This window comes from Myotis daubentonii, chromosome 16 (assembly GCF_963259705.1).
Source record: "Myotis daubentonii chromosome 16, mMyoDau2.1, whole genome shotgun sequence".
Classification (NCBI taxonomy): domain Eukaryota; kingdom Metazoa; phylum Chordata; class Mammalia; order Chiroptera; family Vespertilionidae; genus Myotis; species Myotis daubentonii.
Window position 1 is genome coordinate 24901307 of NC_081855.1, and position 15175 is coordinate 24916481.

Sequence of the window (15175 nt, forward strand, 5' to 3'; positions counted from 1 at the left end):
GTTCAAGCTAACTTAAAGTCACAATGAATCCCTTCTCTTTCCTGTCTCAGGGCCAGCAGCCCAGCTCTTGCAAGGAAGGCATGGGAAATTACAGCAGCTAGAGCCACATTTTGGGGAGTGGGTAGATAAGAAATAGCAGAGTAGGCCTCAGGAAGTAACTGAAGGGCCCAGGACTCCTCTTTTTAACCAAGAGCCCCCCACGTGTCATTGATGAATGAATGGTCTCCTTATCATTCTCTCTGGGTTGGTTTGCTGAACGGTCACACAGAGTGGAACGGGGGTGCCCCCATGCTCCTCAGGGTCTTGGTGGCTGTCACACAGTGCGGCCTGCTGAGTGGGGACAGGGTTCTGATGAACGGTGTGCTCTCTCTAACCTCTCTGTTCTCCCTGACTCACTGATGCGCATGCCACCCTGCATCCCACCCCCGCCCAAGACACACCTGCTGCCCCTTCAGCGCTCCCTGCGGGGCAGTGGGTGATCACCTGTTCCCCAGCCTCGCCTACCCTTCTGCTCCTCATCCCATAGCGAGGGCGACTCAGATGTGGACTCGGAGCTGGAGGACCGGGTCGACGGGGTCAAGTCGTGGTTGTCGAAAAACAAGGGGCCTTCTTCCAAGGCAACGTCCGACGATGGCAGCTTGAAGAGTTCCAGGTGAGCACGTGGCCTGGGGCGCGGAGGAAAAGCTACCCACGCCCCAGGCTGGACGAGCAGTAGGCCTTTATCCCAAAGAGGTAGGCCTCACGCCTCCTGCGTCTGTTGCGTGGCTTGAGGGTGAGGGGCTCCACCCCCCCATGTGGAATGAGCACAGGAGGCGTGGTTTCTTCTTAGTCAGAGTCTGCCGTGCCTCAGGCTCAGGGCTTGGGTTTGGTGTAGGTTTAACTTCATCCCCACTTACACTTTCCACAAATGTTGACTGGACTGCCTGATAGTTTGGGCCGTCGGAGGTCTTAACAGGAGCAGCTGCAGCAAAGGCCCTGGTTCTGACTCCCCTGTCACTGCTGCAGACACAGCGCCGACTTTCTCTGCCCATTCTCTCCTTCCTCTAACCTTTTTACTGCCCACCCCGCCCCCCGCCATGCTTCTGTTCACACCCATGGTGGGGGGCAGGTAGGCTTGCTCCCCTATTTTCTAGCCCATTCACAGTCTCCTGATCAGACAGCTACTTCTGGTATCCAGGGGTCTGCCTTCCCCATCCCTCACCCGCCAGCCAGCATGGCAGCAGGGAGAGCAGTCCTCTGCTCCCACCCTCCCGGCGTCCCCTTCCCCCTCCTCCCCAGCCCAGAGCCATCGCACCCCACCTCCTTCCAAGACAGCAGGTGGGCTGGGTAGGAAAAGGAATCCCTCTTCTTCTCCAGCCCTCCTGAGGCTCCTTCCCAAGCCCAGCCCCTCACCACAAGCACCCAGTGGCCCCCTCTAATTGATTTAATTTATTCGGCCGAACAACATTTTGTTATTGCAGATAACGCTGCCTTCCCCGCCCCACTGCCATTCACCGCTGCGTGGCATGAGGCTCCAGGTAGTTGACAATGAAATAAATTGAACTAAACGTTTTAGAGGGGGAAAAGTGATGAAATAGAACAATAGTCTAATTTACATGACATTCTCCATGAAGCTATTTTCACTGACGCAAATTATTTTGCTTCATTTCCTCCAACGTTCTCACCGCCACTTTGCCAGGGCTGCTGCCGATTTCTCCTCCCTCCCCCTGTGTCTGTATTCTCTAGGTTTAATGCCTCTCTCTCTCTCTTTCTCTCTCTCTCTTTCTCTCTCTCTCTCTCTCTCTCTCTCATTCTCTCCTTGTGCCCCTAATCCACTATCGGTTCTCTCTTCCCCGGTCGCACCTCCTCCCTCAGAACGGCCCTCAGCACCCTCGGGAAGGAGGGCAAGGAGGGCAAGGGGGTGGAGGAGAGGCCGGCCTCTGCACTGAGCTCCCTGAGCTATCGGAAGAGGCTCACCCTGAAGGACTCCATCGGGGGCACGGGGGACGCAGAGTCACTCTTCAGCACCCTGAGCGAGCGGGCCGCCTCCCCCGAGAGGCCCCCGCGGAAGGCTCGCCCGAGCCCCAGGGGAGAGCCAGGCCAGGGCAGGAGGTCCGAGGAGCCCAGTGAACGTGGCTCCATCGTCTCCGCGGTCGGGAGCCGTGCCAGCCGGGGGCTGGAGAAGCGGTGGGGCTCCGACTTTGACGGGGCCTCGACCGTCTCTGCACCTGTCAGCCGGGCCTCCTCGGCCACACGGTGTGGCTCGGGCGAAGACGGGGCCCGCTCCTCCATGAGCATCTCCCTGTCGGGCTCCCCCAGTTCCCGCCGCAGCACCTCCCGGCTGGACAGCCTGTCCAGGGCCTTCAGCCCTTCCTGGGGCCGGGCCTCGGGCCTCGGCCGGGAGAGCCCTGACTCCCGCCTGTCCCTGGGCCGGGGCTGCCTGGATGAGTGGGATGACGGGGCCAGCGTGGCCCTGAGTGAGGCGCACTCGCAGTACAGCCACCCGTCGCTGGCCCGCAGCCTGTCGGTGCCGCCGCAGCCACGCCTCTCAGCCTCCGCCACGGAGGAGCCTCTGGGCTCCAGCACCCGCCCTGTCAGCCGCCACTCCTACCTGGACCCGGACCTGGAGGCTGCCATCAATGAGGTGTTGAGCTACAAACCCGTCCCGTTCCAGCGGACCAGCCTGGAGCCCGGCTCCGAGGAGGATGACCGGAAGAGCATCCAGAGTGCCCGGGGCGCCCAGCGGGAGTCCCCCGAGCAGGCCACCAGCATCCGCCGCTCAGCCTCTGCGGCCGATGTCTCTCGGTCCCGGTCCCGCAGCAGCCGCAAGAGCCGGAGCAAGAGCAGGAGCAAGAGAAGGAGCAGCTCCAGCTCCAGCTCCAGCTCCAGCTCCAGCTCCGAGGACTCCTCAGAGCACAGGCGGCGGAAGAAGGGGCGCTCGCGAAAGGGCAAGAAGAAGTCCAAGTCGAGGAGAAAAAGAACAGAGTCGGAGTCGGAGTCCTCATCCTCCAGCGGCTCTACCGTCTCCGGCCACAGCCGCTCCAGCGTGAAGAAGGGTCCAGCCGCGGAAAAAGAGGAGGCTGGGCAGGCGCCCCGGCCGTCTCGGAAGGAGGAGAAGAAGCGTAAGAAAGAGGTGGACAGCCTGATGATGCGGTACCTGTACCGGCCCGAGAGCGACTAGTGCAGTAGGTGGCACCTGGCGTGCAGTGCAGCATGGCGTGTGCCCCTCGGTGTGAACTAACATGCTCCTGCCACCACCTCGGCCCCTCCCGATGCCTCTCGGGCGGGCCTGGCCTCAGAGAGCCCCCGGGCTACCCCGGAGGGCAGAGGCCAGCTCAGCCGGCTAGTCATTCAGAGCCCTGAGCCCAGTCAGCTGAACGTGCAGGTGATGTCAATCACAGCTCCCACTCACCCTTGTCCTACCCTGGGCCAGGCCCCCTCCTCGGTACCTTGCACGCTTTATTCACTCGATCCTCACACTAACCCCATCGTAAAGGTCTGGTTAGCCCCATTTTATAGAAGAGGAAGCTGAGGCTCAGGGAAGCTAAGTCACTTGCCGGGAAGTGATATTGCCAGGATCTGAATGGAGGCGATTCAACTCGTCCTTAACCACTCCTCCATATCGCCCAAGGCGGAGCACATGGGGCCAAGTGTTTGCCTGGCAGCACACCTATAGGAGCCCTTGTCTGTGGCCCCAACAGGCTGGGCCCATCCCGGCTGACCCCCTGGTCTGGATCGGTGCATTAGTGGCCACCAGCTCTCATGGGTTCTTTGGCTCAGCTACCCCCTGCCCTGCAATGCCACCTTCCTCCCTGGCATGGGTCTCAAGCCAAGGAGTGCCAGGTGCACTCCCGCCCCCACAGTACTGCACCCTGCAGCAGACCCGGAGATGCCTGACTCTCTCCCCGCCCCTCCCACCTGAAGAAGCCCACGCATGGGCGTCACCCCCTGTCCGCTCATCTTGCAAAGTTTTAATGAATAGGAATTAGCAGCGGCTGAGTGACAGCCCCCTCCCGGCTCTCCTGCCTCCCCTGTCTTCTCCCTGTGGGGAGGGAGAGCTGGCCGTCAGGCCCTCTCTGCCCACACCCCCGCCTCGGAAGAAAGGCAGAGCCTGGCTCATTGGAATCCCATTGTTGCCGGTTCCCCTGGCGGGCGGTGGCATTCGGCTCACCCTGCCTCTGTGAAGCCGGTTCCGGTTCCGGCATGGCACCCTCCCGGGGCCAGCTTGCCGCTTCCCAGGAGGCCTGGCCCCAGAGCGCAGCCCCCTGAGGCACGGGCGTTTGTTTCCTGGATGCATGAACTAACACACACCTGTCGCATGCTTGTGGGCTTGCGCAGCGGAGCAGCGGAGGAGTGCACCGACTCGGTCCCTTTTATACTGAAGGGACCACGTTTTGTTTTAAGGGATGGAGCAAGTGGAAGTGAACAGTATCCGAAGCTGTTTGGAGATGGTGATGGGATGGGATGGGGGGCGGATGGGATGGGGAAGATGGAACTTGAACCCAGCCAGGCTCATGGCCAACTCGGATTCCTTGGGCCCTGGGCTGCTCTGAAACCAAGCCCTTGGGCTCAGCACTGCTCTGTCGCTCCCCTCGGGCAGCAGATGGTTGTAGGTGCTCTGGGAAGAGCAGGGAGTGTCTCGATGGCACTGGGGAGCCATGACAGCTCCATAGTGAGAAAGGACAGGAGTCGTCATATGTCTACCACCTCAGCAGCCCTGGGGGTGCCCTGCTGCCCCCGCACAGGAAGGCAGTTGATGGGCCATGGAGGGAGGTGAGGAAAGCAGAGAGGGCCAGGCCCCTCTGAGCACCGCACCTGCAGAGGGAGGCCATCCCACCCTGGCCAACAACGTGGATTTCAGACTCCAGTGGGTGCTCTCAGCCCATCGTCACCCTTGACTCCACCACCCGCAAGAACAAAAACACAGAAAGCCTGTTTCTTCCCCCAGCCACCAGCACAGTTCCTCTTGTCCACCGGGAAAACAGGAGTAGTTCTGAAACCCTACACACCACCACCTCCGTGGGGATTGTATTCACTGCAGGGAGAGTGGGCACCAAGCCAGCAGCCAGCCAACCAATACAGAGCCGGCGAGACAAGGGCCGGGGGAGGGAGGACCTAGTTGGACTCAGCATGTCCTGGCTTTGGATGGATAAACTGCCAAGAGTGGGGGCGGAGGCAGAGTGGTGGCTTAGCTTCCCATCTGGCGATGGGGACCAGCGAGAATTCAGAACACGAATGCACCGCGTCGTAGCTAAGGCAAGGGGAGGAGGCTGCCACCCTGGGCTCGCCCCGCAGGAATTAGCTTATGTAACAAATTGCTTGTGACAGCGTTGAGCAGGAGACAGTGGCTTGTGAGGAGGAAAGCTTTTTAAACAATTTGGTTAAAATGTTCAAATTGCCAGCCCTGACTCTTGCCCTGGGGAGGGGGCTGGCTGCCTGCTGTAGGCTCTCTGACAGCTGCAGCCGATAAGCCACCGAGGAGACTGGCTATAGAGCACCCAGGGTCGGAGCAAGGAGGTCTTGAGGCTCCACAGAGCATGGGGTTACCCCCTCCCCACTGCCCAGCAATCGGATGGAACAGTGTTGAAACCTGGCTGTCATTTTGCCAGGGGCCTGCCTGGCCCGCACAGCAATGTGGGAGTGGGGGCTGCAGCTCCACTCTGAGAAGGGGTGAGAGTGGAAAGGAGCACCCTGGGCTCTCCAGCAGCACCCAGTTAGCATCTGGGTGTCAGCCCTGGTATCTGCCTCGCCCCCACCTCTGCCCACCAAATAACCCCACTGTCTTTTCACAAAGCCAGTCCTTCCTTTGCCTAACAGCAGACCTCAGCATTGGATGCCCAGAAATTGTGTCTAAAAATGAAAATAAAACCCACTAATTTAGAATTCAAACAACCCAAGAGCTAAAATAACCCCAATTTTTTTTCTACGTTGCGTAGTCATCATTGGCCTTTATAATTTTGTCCCTGAGACGCCCCAGCGTCCTTAAGTGCCTTTGGCCCATCAAAGTAAGACTCATTTATGTTCAGTCTAGTTTGTATTAAATGTGTTTTGTGCTATTGTGATTCCGCTAAAAATGGTAATTCATTCATGAGAAATACGATAACTATTAAGCAGACTGCCCCATTCCTGAACCACTTTGCATAATTGAACATGTATTTTATCAGGCTGTTCCTTCTCCCCAGGGAGGGATAGAAAGAGAGAGAGAGAGAGAGCGAGCCCTGGCTTCACACTCACCCCGGCCTCTCACCCAGGCCAGCAGGAGAAATCTGTTTTGGTCTTGTTTTCTCCTCAGGTCACCCAATCTAGTGGCAAGGCTTTGAGGTCTAAGAGTCCCAGGTTCAAATTCACCCACTGGCTGTGTGACCTTGGGCCAGATGCTCCGTCTCTTTGAACCAGCTTCCTCGTGGCACTGAGGGGTGGTTGTGAAGATAACATCGCATATCCAGAGCGCCTAGGGAGTGTCTCACACAGGAAGTCCTCGGTGGCCAAATCCTTTCTTCACCACAGAGTGTAGTGCATCCATGCGGAACTGATTCTTGCTCCTTTGGTTTGCGGATAGAACCTTGAAAGGACTGGTAAACAAGGCCCCTCCTCGGAGTCTTAGAGCTGTCGGCAGAGAGATCACAGACGTCCCGTTTAGCCCAGTGGAAGCTCTCCAGGACCTGCAAGCAGGGCTGTGTCCCTGGAAGCACCGGGCAGGGACCCGCTGGGTGCAGGGCACTGGTAGGGGTGAAGCCACGCTGCGCTGCATTTTCTCCAAGAAGGTTGAAATGATAGTGCACTTGAACTGGCAGAGGCAGTGGAGGTGGAGGTGGGGGGTGTGAGAGGGGAAGGCTTTGGGAAGGAAAGAAAAGAAAAGGATACCGGACCTGGAAGATGAGGTTCCATCCTTGCTTGAAGCCATGAGCCTGCTCCATCCAGGGGTGATGCTGCTCAACATCTTGGTGGGGGCAGATATAGGTGGAGGCTCTCAGCGGCCTGAGGAAAGCTCTATGGGGCTGGGTTATGGTGCCAAGAGAGGGACATCGGTGCCACCCTGAAACAGAGGTCATTCTGTATGGTAGGTCGATGATGCCATGGTCAGGGGCAGATATTCTCACAGGCCTCAGGAAAACCTGATGAGGAGAAAGGGTTCGGATCCAGGAGTCTTCAGTGGGTCAAGGCCCTCCTTCTTGGAATCTTTTCAGGAATAACTTTACCTTAGACAAGTTGTAGTCATGTGATCACCAGACCTTCCGTCTCCACATCAGTGTGGCCCATGGACTCCCTGCACCTGAATCTTCTGGGAAGGGAGTTAAAAATACAGAATTCCTGGGTCCCACCCAAGAGCTAGCGAGTCAGAATTTCTCAGGGGAAGGACCCAGGAACCTGCAGCTGATTCTTATGCACTCAAGTCTGAGACCCACTGCTCTACGGCATCGCTTTCCTTGGAGTTTTCCAAGTTTTCAGAGTCGAGACCATGTGCTCCTTTCTCTTACTACTCTGAATATCCTCTGGGGAAGCCAGGGGAGGATTTTACTTCTCAATGTGTGGCTTTTGGAGAAGGCTATGACAGCTTTGGGGAGGGGGGGGCTCCCCCGGACTAAAGGCTGTGGTGCTGAAGATTCAGAATATCGTTCCTCTGTGACCTCATTCCTCTCTCCCCACAGCCCCACCAGCTACTGGAAGTCCCTTGCCCCTGACCGGTCAGATGAAGAGCACGACCCTGTTGACAGCACGTCCAGGCCCCGACACTCCCACAGCTACCCGAGTGACAGCGACACAGAGGCCAAGCCAACGGAGACCGACGCGTAGCCTCCCACCCCATGGGCTGCCGCCGCCACAGCGCCTCTCCCAGCAAAGAGCGGGGCACAGGTCTCCCCACCTGACTGCTGATCTGCAGGAGACACACCTGACCTTCTTGGGTCAGGCTGTGGGGTCTGATGTCTCCACACGGAAGAGGTGGGGGAAGAGGAGTTTCTGATAAGAGAACTTTTTGCTCCTTCTGCCTCCAACAGGCCACCCTCTTGGCTTCGACCTCGGGCCACTGTGGGCAGTGGCAGGTGGCGTAGCACTGCACGGAGCCAGCAAGTTGACCTCCATCTCAGCCCTCTGCTCAGGGACAGTGGACAGATCGCCTACTGGGACATTCTCGGTTGCTGGGTCCATGGGGCGGAGTTGGGGGCTGGAACAGCAATTCCTTCCCCCTGGCTTGGGGTGAGGGCTTTCTCTTCTCAGTGCCTGCTGTCTTTTTACTTTTTAATTTAAATACCCAACCTCTCCATCACAGCTGCATCCCTGAGTGTGGGCGGGGGCTGTGGTAGCAGCTGGGGCCCCAGGATGACTGGGGGAATTTCATCTCCATGTTCACTTCGGAGAGCAGCCCTTTCTCTGTGCAGCTGGAGAGACGGCTACGCAGAGCTTCCAGGTGCTTCTGGGTTTGGACCGAGCAAACCTACATAGACCGGGGTGCATATGTACCATCCGGAACGTCCAGCCCCTCCTCCTCGTCAGCTCATCAGCGTGTTAAGTGCAATGACCTATTTAAAAGTAAACCCATTCCACCTACGCCAGTTTGGGGCTTAACCAAGCACTGTCTCCCTCCCGCTCTGTCCAATTGGCCTGGACCATAAGCTCAACTTGAGAGGGAAGGCCTTGGGTTGAGGACTTGTGATCAGAAAAAAACTAAAGCTGGAAGTTTGGGTCAGTACTGATATGTATTAGACACGGGTCCTCACCCTGTGTCCTGAGCCTAAGTCATTTTTCTTCTTCCAATCACCCTGCCCGCCTGCCACCACCCCCCCCCCCCCGGCCCCGACACACAAACACTTATCCTAGACATGATAACATGTGGCCTGACAGTCCCAGCCCCGACACTAAAGGTCATCCCTCCAACATCACCAAATTTGGGGGCCCAAGAGCAGTGCCTGGCGCCGCTCCCATCTGCTGTCCCCTCTCCTGCAATTGGTTTGTATTCATTGGGCTGTGCTCTCTCTTCCCTGATTACCTAATGTATGGAAATAAACGTCCTTTTCCTCCTGGCTCTGCCCATTTTTCTGCCTGTTCCATCGGGTAGCAGAGTCAAGATTCTGGTGGGGACCTGGGAGGGATCGCCTACATCAGACCAGAGCCACTCAGCTTTGGCAGGTCATTTGGGGCAGGCAAGGCAGTGAGATGAGAGGATTGGTCAGAGGAGATACAAGCCCCACTTTTAATTTGAAGAGCCTGTGGATTGTAATTCAGGTTGGCACAGCTACCAGGCCTCATCTTCCCCTGGCCTCTACTTGGAAATGCTGAGGTCCCTCTGTTAAGTCTCACCAATTACAGAGATCCTGCCTGCTCTAACTTTTTGTTGTTGTTAAGGAATCCAAGCCCTGTGTATTAGATTTTTTTTTAAGTTTAATTTTAGTCATTCCAAAGATGACTTTTTGATCAAAACTTGACAGCACTCTGTCCAGCCCCATGGACCACAGGGCAGTTTGAACAGGCTGGGACTTCTGGCTTCTCTGCCTTCCTGCCCCAGTTGACACTTGGTCTCCTCACTGAAGCCAAGAAGCAGTTCATGCAGAAGGACTAGAAACAAATGGCTTACTCCTCCTCCTCCTCTACCTTCTGTCATGTGACCAGTTACAATCCCTGCACCCATGACATGTTGGTACAGCTGGTTGATCTGGCTCCCCTGGTCTGGACAGGTAGGCAGGAAAGAATATCAGACAGCTCTCTCTAATGCTGAGGTTTTGGTGATATCAGCTACCCAGAAAGGGTCAAGAAAGAGAAGGAGGCCCTAGCTAGTTTGGCTCAGTGGATAGAGCATTGGCCTGAGGAATGAAAGGTCCCGGGTTCAATTCCAGTCAAGGGCACATGCCTGGGTTGTGGGCTCGACCCCAGTAGGGGGTGTGCAGGAGGCAGCCAATCAATGATTCTCTCTCATCATTGATGTTTCTATCTCTCTCTCCCTCTCCCTTCCTCTCTAAAAAAACAATAAAAAAATATATTTTTTTAAAAAAAAAGAAAGAGAAGGAGGGAGAAAAGTCTCCCCCAAAATGAGTGGGAAGAGAAGTGTAAAATGGATCCATCTTAAACTTGAGACTGCCTCTCTACACTTTCCCCCAAGGTTGAATAGAGAAGGTAGTAAAAGCAAAGTTATTTTTATATACTTTTTTCTTAAACTACTGGTCCCTCATGTTCAGGTCTATCTCATCTTTTACTCCTGTTTGCATAAACCTTGGTGCGTTTTCTGTTTTCAGGAACTAGTATGACAAAGTCCCTGCCACCTACAGACAAGATCCCAATTCTGTTCACACACGGACTCGGGTCTCTGGCTCACTGGCAAGTCCAGCATCGATCTCCAATAGCCTGGCCTGGGACAGAGGGGCTTCGTTCAAGTCAGCACACTTAACATTATTCACTTATTAACTGACTCAACAGTCAATTATATTATCCATCCACTCAACAAATATTTCGTAACTGCTTGCTGTGGTCTAGGCACTGATCTGAGTGCTGGGGATGGATGAGGTCCTTTCTTTCATAAAGCGGATATTCTGAGAAGTTAGACACAAAATTTGTACTGCACTTACCAATATGTGCAAGCTGTGGGTGAGTAGAGAGGAGCAAGTCATAGTGTTTGTCCTCCAGGGGCTTGTGAATCAGGGCTAGGGCAGACCCACGTGAAAATAGTTACATGAAACATAATAGGACAAAAGAGTTCCTTTGGGCATATTATGAGCAGAGACACTCACTGAGGAGGGGGGAGGACTAGAAAGGCTTCTAAAAGGAGGTGGCATCTGCCCAGCTGGCATGGCTCAGTGGTTGAGCATCTACCTATGAACCAGGAGGTCACAATTCCATTCCCGGTCAGGGCATGTGCCCGGGTTGCCGACTCAATCCCCAGTGTGGGGTGTGCGGGGGGAAGATGATCAATGATCCTCTCTCATCATTGATGTTTTTCTCTCCCTTTCCCTTCCTCTCTGAAATCAATAAAAACATTTTTTTTTAAAATATATATTTTATTGATTTTTTACAGAGAGGAAGCGAGAAGGATAGAGAGTCAGAAACGTCGATCAGCTGCCTCCTGCACACCCCCTCCTGGGAATGTGCCCGCAACCAAGGTACACGCCCTTGACCGGAATTGAACCTGGGACCCTTCAGTCCGCAGGCCGACGCTCTATCCACTGAGCCAAACCGGTCAGGGCAATAAAAACATTTTTTAAAAAGTAAAAGGAGGTGGTATTTGAGCTGGGGTGGGAAGAAAGAATAGCATTGCCACAGGTAGATGTTGCTGGGACAAGTACGCAGAGAAGAAAGAACTTGAGCAAAGGCTCTGAGGCGAGGATAGAGAGGTGGTGGTTGGAAACGCCAGGCTGTCTGGGGAAGCCGGCCATTGCCTCATCTGACCAAGGCTTCTCCAAGCTCCGGCACAGCCTCTTGGCCAGGGTGCTGGGCTCCAGGCTGGGAAGGAGGCAATCCCCTCAGCACCAATTCCCAGGGGAGCCCAGGGGCCTGCAGGGTCCCCAAGGCCCTGCTTCATTTTGGGTGTGCCTTCAGCACCCTGTAAGCTCCTGCCCTCACCTGCACCCTGAAGTAGCTCTGGTCCCTAAGTTGTAAGCGAGTCCCACAAACTGACAGCAAATCTGTCCCAGTGCCAAGTTCAAAGCCACCTCAATAGACCCTCCTCTCTAATCTCAGCCCCTCAGGGTCGCTCTGACTCTTGGACAAGAGGCATGGGCGAGGACCAAACCCTGAGAGGCTCCCCATGGTGCCTGGAGACAACAGCTGCACCAAGTGGCCCTCCCCCCCACCCCCCCAACTACCTCCTCTTGTCCCTGTGTCCTCTTGGCAAATTATACCAGTTGTCCTTCCCCCCATGCCCCGCCCCTATGCCTGGTGGCACAGGCACTTAGCGATTTGCTCCTTAATTGTCCCCCAGCTAGGCTGCGCAGATGCTGCTCTTTAATCTCTCCTGATAAATGAATCACGCCGCTCCTTTAATCATATGTTCATATCCAAGCCAATTTGAATCAATTTGGCAGGGAGTATGTTGCAAGAGATGCCATGACGGCTGCTTCTCCCCCCAGGGCCCTGGAGCCAGCATGTCTGCTGTCCTCACCCTCAGCAGAGAGCCCAGGGGGCCGATCCAGGAAAAGGGTCTCCTACCTGAATGGTGGGGACTTTACAAAGTCAACTGTCATTCCTGTCCTCCACGCAGGCCCACGTGGGACTGGAGGCTAGATGGATTCCCAGTGGCAACAGAAGTGGGAGGAAGTCGGGTGAGTCCACATCCTTCCTCGGTCACTGAATAAAGGGCCCCATTATCACCCCTGGGAGAAAGTGCTGCCTTAAATCTAACCCTCATCCTTCCTGTTCCCCTTTTATTTCCTCCGAGCTGGTTCTCGGGGAAGCTGGAACACTTTGTCACCTTTACATGGCAACACACTCCAGGCCAGTCTATGATCATTTGTCCTTGCTTGTTATTGCTCCTGGCTGCCACCCCAACTCCTTTCATCTTTCCCCAGGAAGTATTCTTTCCTAAAGCCTCCAGCCTGGTGGGCAGTCCTGGGCTTGCTTGGTAATGGACCAGGTTTTGCCGCCTTTGGGATTGTTGCTTTTTCACCTACAGAGGGGGGTCCACGTGCCTTGGTGAAAACAAAACAAAACAGACAAATAATACCTGCTCAACCGAGCACTTCTACCGAGCACTGAGCACTGCGACCTTGGAGAAGGGACTTAACCTCTTGGGCCTCAGTTTCCCCATCTGTAAAACAAGGTGGCAAGAACCTTTTGGCTCCTAAGTTCTGAAGGAGCCCCTCAATGCTGCCAACATCCCCACCCACATCACCCTCAGTGAGGAGCCGAGGGACCTAACGGTGGCACTAGGGGGGCCGTGAGATCCCCGTGCTGGGGGAGGCACGTCTTTTCCCAGCGCGAGGTCTGTCAGGGTTGGTTCGGTCCAAAGCCCGGTTGCACCTCTGCATCAGCTTCAGGCTTCACGGCCCTTGGCTTTTAACTCGAGGGCTCGGCCAGTGCAGTCAGGTGCCCTCCCATTGATTGGGAAACCGAGGTATATTAGCATATTCACATCTTAGTTGCAGGACCTGGGCCCCTAGCTCCCTCCCCACCAGCAGGTTCTTTCCACTCTTCCAGGAAACCACACCCCTTTAAAGATTCCTAACCAGTTGACCAGGCCAAACCCAGTCTCGTTGCCCTTTAAGGATTCCAGAGATGTGAGGACACCTGTCTTTGTTCAGCAACAAGGCAATACTGTTTCCTGCTCTTTTAAGGGCTCCTGGAAGTCTTTGGCAGGAGCTGAGGCTGAGTAGTGACTGGGGCTTCCGGCCTGTCAGTGGCGATCCGTGCGATGAAGAGGATGATAAAAGCCAATAATAATTCCCATTTGTTGAGCACTCACCATGTCCCCAGTACTGATGCACTTTGCCTACCTTATCTCATTTAACTTTTGTCACAACTCCATAAAGTGTCCTTATCCCCGCGAGGAAACGGCATCTGTCCTCTCAGGGTTCTCAGCTTGGTTCCAGCAATCGCCAGGGACTGCGAGCTATTCTGGCCTCGTCAGAGGATGAAGAGGGGGGTGAGAGAGCCAACAATCACAGTCATGATCTTCATCTCCAACAGCTGGTATCCGCCGAGGCCTTAGGACGGAAACATTTCTGGGCAATTTTAGGGGGAAATGCCAGCTTCCCATTTGTGTTGCTCCTTAACAATTTCAGAACATCCCCCACACGTTACCACATTGTGCTTCACGCATACTGTGCCAACAATATGAATAACAGTTCCACGTGGCCCGGGGTGCATATTTTAAGCTATAGTCGCCTCATTCTAATTCCATTACCGTACAAAGGAACGATCCAGGCCATTCTCTGCGATTTGATCTGGGAGGAGTGATTTCCAGAGCAATAGCCATTTTGGAGTTAACAAGAATGCCGGATTTGTTGAGAAGAAATTTCACAGAGAAATTGAGTCTTCTGTAGTAGAAGCCCCGGTAATGGGTCATACACATAAGGGAGATTCCAAAAAGCATGTGTGCTTTGCGATTGAAGTCAGTGACATAAATCTCCCAGGGGAATCCTTAAATGTGCAGATGGAATTTGCTTTAGATATCAAAAGTCAGCTATGACAGTTTTACCCAAAAGCCTCAAAAAGGATATTAAGTTTTGACACTCTTCAGGCAAATTATATTTGAGGTGGCTTAAGAGTCAAAGAGTTTCCACAGTTTAATAAATTTTGATCTGTTTTGTGCCATCTATGATCTGACTAGATTAGGAAAAGAAGCAAACGGATTTGGGAGAGAGAGAACGCTAAGGAATTTGAAAGTAGAGAATACCAAAAAAGGGAGGGGGAGGGTTTTTTTTAAAAAAATAAATCCTGGAATAGGGAAGATGCAGCCAATAGTTTCAGAACCATTAGGTCTTTGAAGGACAGAACAATGACTGGTAACCAGGCAAATATAAAATTGTCTGCGGTGAAATGGGCCTCATGGGTCATATTTCTCAAAAGACTGGCATCAGTTGCAAGTTGGCATTCTTTTTTTAAAAAATATTTTTTTACTGATTTCAGAGTGGAAGGGAGTGGGGGAGAGAGAGAGAGAAAGAGAAACATCAATGATAAGAGAGAATCATTGATTGGCTGCCTCCTGCACGCCCCCTACTGGGGATTGAGCCCACAACCCAGGCATGTGCCCTTGACTGGAATCGAACCCGGGAGCCTTCAGTCTATAGGCCAACGCTCTATCCACTGAGCCAAACCGGCCAGGGCAGCAGGTTGGCATTCTTGCTTGAGGGCTGCTTCTGGCCCCCACGGGAATATCTTCCTCTGGAAAGCAAGGAGAGTGACCTTAGTGAGGGCACTGCCCCAGAATGTTCCGCACCGGAGGCACGGGTCTCATGGCCTGCCTTCGGGGGTCCTGGAGCTCATCTGTGGGGCTGTTCTTTCTAGTGGATCACACACTGAGCCACTGGGCAGGCTGTCATAGTAGAAACGGAGCTTCTGCTCCCAGGAACTGGCAACATAAGCCTAGAGAACCAACTAGAAAGTGAGGCAGTCTTACCGCTCTGTGAATGGGTTCTTAAGGGAACGCGTACATGACCAAAGTACATGTGAAAACAGAGAAATAGTAGAAGGGACCTCTGAATGTTATAGTTTTATTCTGTCATGTGGGGCGATAGATGAAGTATCTGTGCTCATATTATAAAGAATTTCAGCC

At 54.3% G+C, this 15175-nt stretch overlaps 1 protein-coding gene across 15 annotated transcripts in view; it reads left to right on the top strand.

Moving 5' to 3' along the window:
- The window catches only part of MYO18A (myosin XVIIIA), a 96853-nt gene extending 87854 nt beyond the window's left edge, over positions 1-8999 (top strand). For 8 of the 15 annotated variants that reach the window (XM_059669308.1, XM_059669309.1, XM_059669312.1 and 5 more), the window contains 3 exons: positions 527-652; positions 1855-3164; positions 7629-7770. In XM_059669308.1, coding sequence (XP_059525291.1) covers positions 527-652; positions 1855-3160 — 1432 coding nt within the window. In that variant the 3' untranslated portion in view covers positions 3161-3164; positions 7629-7770. Of the gene's footprint in view, positions 1-526; positions 653-1460; positions 1518-1854; positions 3165-7628 lie in introns of all 15 variants that reach the window. The other 7 variants (XM_059669316.1, XM_059669317.1, XM_059669318.1 and 4 more) reach the window with 2 other exon arrangements.
- Positions 9000-15175: the final 6176 nt, after the last annotated feature.